The sequence below is a fragment of the Parasteatoda tepidariorum genome, chromosome 7 (assembly GCF_982258835.1).
Source record: "Parasteatoda tepidariorum strain Cologne lab strain chromosome 7, Ptep-v5.0, whole genome shotgun sequence".
NCBI lineage: Eukaryota > Metazoa > Arthropoda > Arachnida > Araneae > Theridiidae > Parasteatoda > Parasteatoda tepidariorum.
Window position 1 is genome coordinate 37,521,313 of NC_141761.1, and position 6,122 is coordinate 37,527,434.

The 6,122-nt window shown below is 30.3% G+C and overlaps 1 protein-coding gene across 2 annotated transcripts in view; it reads left to right on the forward strand.

Moving 5' to 3' along the window:
• The window catches only part of LOC107438908 (adipokinetic hormone/corazonin-related peptide receptor variant I-like), a 46,533-nt gene extending 41,007 nt beyond the window's left edge, over nt 1-5,526 (forward strand). Inside the window, exon 4 of one of the 2 annotated variants that reach the window (XM_043044419.3) lies at nt 3,271-5,526. In XM_043044419.3, the coding sequence (XP_042900353.2) occupies nt 3,271-3,866 (596 nt within the window). In that variant the 3' untranslated portion in view covers nt 3,867-5,526. Of the gene's footprint in view, nt 1-3,255 lie in introns of both variants that reach the window. The other variant, XM_043044418.3, reaches the window with a different exon arrangement.
• The last annotated feature ends 596 nt before the right edge of the window (nt 5,527-6,122 follow it).

Consider the following 6,122-nt stretch of genomic DNA (forward strand, 5'->3'; position numbering starts at 1 on the left):
TTAATAATTCTTATAAATTAAAGATCAATTGCTTTGTATCAACCATTTGCATAAATTATTGATCACTGATTTTGTACTAACCATTCTTACAAATCAATAGTTTTGTATCAACTATTCCAATAAATTATTAATCAATAATTGGGTTCCAGCAATTCCTGTAATTATGTTAAAGGAAATAAAATACATTTTTATGACATTTAAAACGCCTTTTTATTTAGTACTTATTGGATTTACATATTAAATCCTAGATTACTAAGCTGAAAACATTTTAGCTATCAACTTTTGCGTCGATCAAGGGAGTCTGAAAACTTAGCAGAAGAAAAAGAGAATATTGTAAATGCTTTAAAGGAAAAAGAAGAGATCTGATCGACTGTTTAAAATGAAAAGGGAATTCGGATAAAACAGTTTTCCTTTAAAATAAAGGGAAGATTGTTGTTGTCTCGTTAGATGATATTTTTTCCCGTTACTTCTTCCTCTACTTTGAGCCACGAGCCAGAAATAGCTCGCCATTATTAGCAATCGATCTTCAGTATTATCCCTGATTACAGGTACTGCCATAGTCAACTTTGATAATGTTTTAAAATGTACAGTGCGCGAAGAATAAAACTTATTAATATCTTCAATATAATCCGTTCACTGCACAAATCGATTAGCTTCACTAGCTTTTATACGTTTAGAATCAATTTCACAAATAAGTAACAAATAAGTCTAGTAAAGAGTAACATCAAAAAGATATTCTAAAAAGAATTTTATGAAAAATGTATATTTTTTATCTCATTTTCAACTATTTTTTTTCTATGGAGTCTAGGTATGCAGTGAGCAGCTCATATAATGATCAGATTTTCAGAGCTCAATGACAATAGTTCGAGAGCAAAACCATAACTACGTTAATTAATAAGCAGAGAGGACATAAGCAAAGGTTGCGAAATCTAACGAAAACATTATTTCTTTGGATACTTTTTTTCTTATTTAGCGGATTTGGATTCGTGATGCTCAAAGTATTAGCGTCGGGTAGCCGCAATCTGGAATAGTTTGGGCCAGAGAGAGGTCAGAGGTTTTAAACCATTAGTGTTTGTTTCCCTTTTTGCGTATTACGGCGATTGTATCGAATTTTTAAGTTTTTATTTTTAAATATCGATACCATAAGAAAACATCCACAAAATTTACGATTTTAAACCGGCAGCTGAGTTTTTTTTTTGTACAAAACCGGGAAATTTACGAAGGAAATCCCTTGTTTCAACTGTTTTTTACCATACAAGAACAAGTTTTTTCCTTAAAAATTATGAAGAAAACCGGTATCATCGGAATTTTTACCATAACAAAACAGGTTTTTGCGACAAAAATAAATCTGTTGTCTCATGCGGTTACAAGTTTTCTCTGTGACACCAGATGTAAATATTATGTTGACAGAATTTGTATCGACCAGTCATCGATGAAATTCGAATATGGGTCATCCATTGAGCCACTGCGGCTCAAGCATTTTAATATGAATTGTGATAGTGTGAATTTCGCTTCAATATTGTATTCAATATCTTTGCAACTAGTATTCAATATCTTTGCAACTAGCTATAGTGCCTTTCATTTACAGCACAAGTGTCACAATCAGTTTTTATGTACTTAGACCCTAGATTAAAAGGAAAAAGATTGGAGGCACCAAAAATATTCATTTGATTCGACTCGACATTCTATTTTAATGGTCTGAAAATTAATATAAACTGACTCTATAAACTAACACAGATGCCGGTACAACAAAGCATCGTTTCTCAAATGACCTGAAACAATATGTCGAAAATATTTAACGATATGCAGAAGGCTACAATTTAAAAAGCTGGCAAACCCAATACCAGTTTGTCTTTATATCATTAAAATACACCAGTCTTTATTAATTGTATAAAAATGATGAAAAACCGTGGAGTAATTTTAAAGACATTTTATTACATTATTATTTAATAGACAATGGACTGATGAATGTTTTTTCCCCAGAGAGCAAGCATTAAAAACTTGATTAAGTTGAGGAGTTTCAGAAATGATTCTCTCATTTAAAGAGTAATATTAAATGGTTTTCACAATTAACGAGTACCATTAAAGAGTTTCATTAAAGAGTATCATTAAAGAGTTTCATTAAAGAGTATCATTAAAGAGTATCATGTTATAAAAGTATTCAATTCACGTACAGTAAAAGACTCCCGTATATTTAATTAATACTGATACTTTTAAAAGCTCTTTCTCCACATCCCACTTCAGAATAATTTATCTCAAAACCTGTTAATGATTACTGCATAGCATTTATAATGTGTCTATTTTAGTTTTATTACTTCAGATTGTCATAGAGAAATTGTGGAAACAATTTTATATTGTATTGTATAATCTTTTTTTCACAAAATAATCTAAAGAAAAATGCGAAATTTAAATAATATTTTTTTTAAAACATAAAAAAGTTACAAAATGAGGCAATTTAAACTACAGACATTTTTATTCAAATTAATCAAAAACATGTCGATATAGGAGTAAAATATTTTAAGTTACATTAAAAAATAGAAACATCATTATTTTTAAATTTTAAAATAATTTGAAAGTAGACACATAGAAGATTTCTAAACATATTTGCATGGCCTTTGTATGAGGCAACATTACAAAAAAAAATCAAATTATTGCACACATTTTTAAAACAAAGTTACAAAATGCATCCCTGACCCCCTTAATAGTTTTGTGTGGTTTATACAAAGATAGAAAGTATGGTAGTGTAGTGATTAAAAAACTCAGTGATTAAAACAATGAGCTATCATTGTGGATTATTGAAGCTCGATTCCCAGCAGCGGCTTGAACATCACTCAGTTTCAGATCGGTGGCTACCAGCTTGTCTGGGAAGTAAAAGCTGCGGTGCGCATTGCTGACCACATTACAAGCATTGTGCCGTTAGTCACGAAATTGGGGAGCCCTGAACCTCCACAAACCTCCTGGCCCACAATGGGCCCACAAGAATGGCCCCCTCCTGGCCCACAAGAATGTTCTAGCGTTTTAATTTGAATATACTGAATTTTCAATTCAGATGAATTAATATCAGTGTTCATATAACAACGAATTAGAAGCAACAAGTTTATGTTAAATTCCACTGTTGCCAAATTACCAATAAAATGTTGCTTTTCTATATATGTACAATAATATTTTTTACTTTTCAAGCATGTATTGTGTTTAAAATTTTAAATATGAATAATCTCTTACATTTTTAAGAGTGTCGAATAATATCTTTTTTAGTTTCTTTTCTTTTAGGTGATCTGTCTCAGGAGCCGAGATACAGAGGTCGACCTTGCCTGAGGAGATCCGACATTGCACACATTGAAAGAGCCAGAGCAAGAACACTGCGCATGACCATTATCATTGTATGCACATTCTTCTGGTGCTGGACACCATATGTGGTCATGGTCTTGTGGTATCTTTTCGATCCAGTCTCTGCCGATCAAGTTGATACTCGCATCCAGTCCTCTCTCTTCATGTTTGCCGTTTCCAACTCTTGTGTAAATCCATTAGTGTACGGAAGTTATCTTCTTAACTTCAAGCAGATATTTAGGAGATGTTACCGCAGGTGTCGAAATCGTAACATGGGATCAATGAACCAAACACAGATCACAACCCCTGCAAGGACTTACGCAACGTTTCGAAATGGTAACCTCGCTCGGAGAAATATATCTGTTCACCTAAATATTAGAGGAAATGGAACATACCCGGCATTAGTAGAGGAATGTAACAGCCACCTTCCTCCAGAAGTTCGGCAACTCCGTATCAGTAATAGTTGTGGTAAAATCTACACAAAACCTTTCTCGGTGAACACTCAAACAGAAGCTGAAATCCACAGTTGGGATCGATAAGGAAGACCGGAAAATATCATTTCATTTTTTATAACTATTATTTTAAGGCCCTATTTGAATTGCTCAACGTTTCCTTATTTGATGATTTTAAGATCCAGGGTACTTTTAATTTTTCTATCTTCTCTGATTTTGTTACCCTTCAATTTGGAAGCAGAGAGAAGCTGAAGGTTAATTCATTTATCTTTGTTCTATATAATTGACTCCATTTTATTAATGAATTTAAGAAAGAAGATTTAAGAAAGACTCCTTGTTTTTAACTTTCGCAACATAAGCAGACAAAAAGAGCTAATCTATCCCATTGGTTAGACTAGATGGAATAAGCAACAAACAACAAATATGTTGTTAACATGTTTGTTGTTAGGATTTCTTTTCCTTATTTGATTAATTTATTTAATAAATTTTAAAAAAAATTAATACCTTATAACTTATTGAAAACTTTTTAAGAAATCTGCATGATAAATTACTCCCTAAGCGGAAAGCAGAACTTATCAAATAATGAAGAAAATGACGTGGTTGTTAATTTGTAGACTTTAAAATTATCATTATGCGAAAAGAAACTAACGAAAAGCTGGAAGTTATTTTAAAAATTGATTTTGGCCAAATGCAAATATACTTTCTCCCCAGAGGAGAGATTGATAGTCGATATTGTACCTTTAAATGGAAAGGCAGTGTTCAAAAGAGGAAGAACTTGAACACTTATATCTAGACAAATCAGTTCTTAATACTGATGTATCATTACACATTGAAGCGGATGTAACCTTATATAAGTCGACAGAACTAAATATTTATGGGGCAGCAGTGCAAATTTTAAATATTACCTATGTAGGCGAACTTTCATTACTGGGTATCAGAAGTATTTTTCCCGTGTCATAAGCTGAATTGAGTAAGATTAAGAACAATAAAGGGCACGTTTAATAGTTCAAAATGTTCTAAAAATATTCACGTACGTAGATGGTTCAGTTTTGTACTAATAATACTTAATATAATTTTGTACTTTACTTGTGAGAGATTCTTAGAACATTGAATGTTTCATTCAATGCGTTTTTTGGCTAAATGAAAAAGAGATCAAAACTAAATAGATACAATTAAGAGTTTTCTGAAAATTTAAGAAGCATATGCGCATGAAAAAAAACATAACTTTTTACTTAAACCCAATTGTGCTAAATATAATTAAATAAATATTCAGCCGATAGCGCAAATCATTTCAAATCTTTATCCATTTAAAGGTATTTGTCAAAAATATAGTGTTATACATGAAACACTCAAAACTTTTTAGTCTGATCAATTTAAATTTTATCGTTTCGATTCTGCGATAAACAAAAATAGTACTTCAGTCTTTAAATTTCTAAGGGTATCTTGTGTATTGTTTCACTTCAACAAGAAAAAAAAATCGAAAATTATTGATCAAAAATCTCGAAATCAATGTTTAAATTTCGTCCTTTTTGATCAACACCACTCGCTTACCCCCCCCCCTCCCCAACAAATTTCTAATTTAATGTAACTGCTAAGTTTGTCTCGGGAGTAAGGAGCAAGCTTTAGGTATTGAGCACTTTTTTTTGACTTAAAACTTTAAATAAAATCATTGCATGGTTGTAAATTAGAAAAAAAGAGAAGATTGTTTGCCTGACATACAATCTTGATTATTATATTTATCAAAAAAGAATTTCTCAATATTTTTAGTTATAATAATACATAATTTGATCACGCGGCAGCATTTGTTTGTTATAACAATATATTTTCTATTAATTTTTTTTTTTTTTTTTTTTGTAGCATTTCTCATGATGCTTGCAAATTATCTGCGAAGATTTCGGCGTTCTGTGATTATACTTGAGCATAATTATTTATTGAGCATAATTATTTATTGAGCACAATTTTAGTATATTTAAATAAACTTATCTTTATGAAAAATATTTATTGCTGCTCTTGTATGATCTCTAAAGCCATTCCGAAAGTAAAGTATACTTAGAAACTGGTCATTCTCTGAGAAAAGTGGGACATTTGTGCTCCTTGCTTTTATTTAATTTTTTCTTTTAATATTGTGATTGTTTTCTTTAAAAAAAATATTATAAAGTCTTCAAAAATCACGCATTCCATTAGTTTTTGATATCTGATATATTTTACAATTTGATTTATTTAATTAAAATTTATATATATATATATATATATATATATATATATATATATATATATATATATATATATATATATATATATATATATATATATATATATATATATATATATATATATATATAT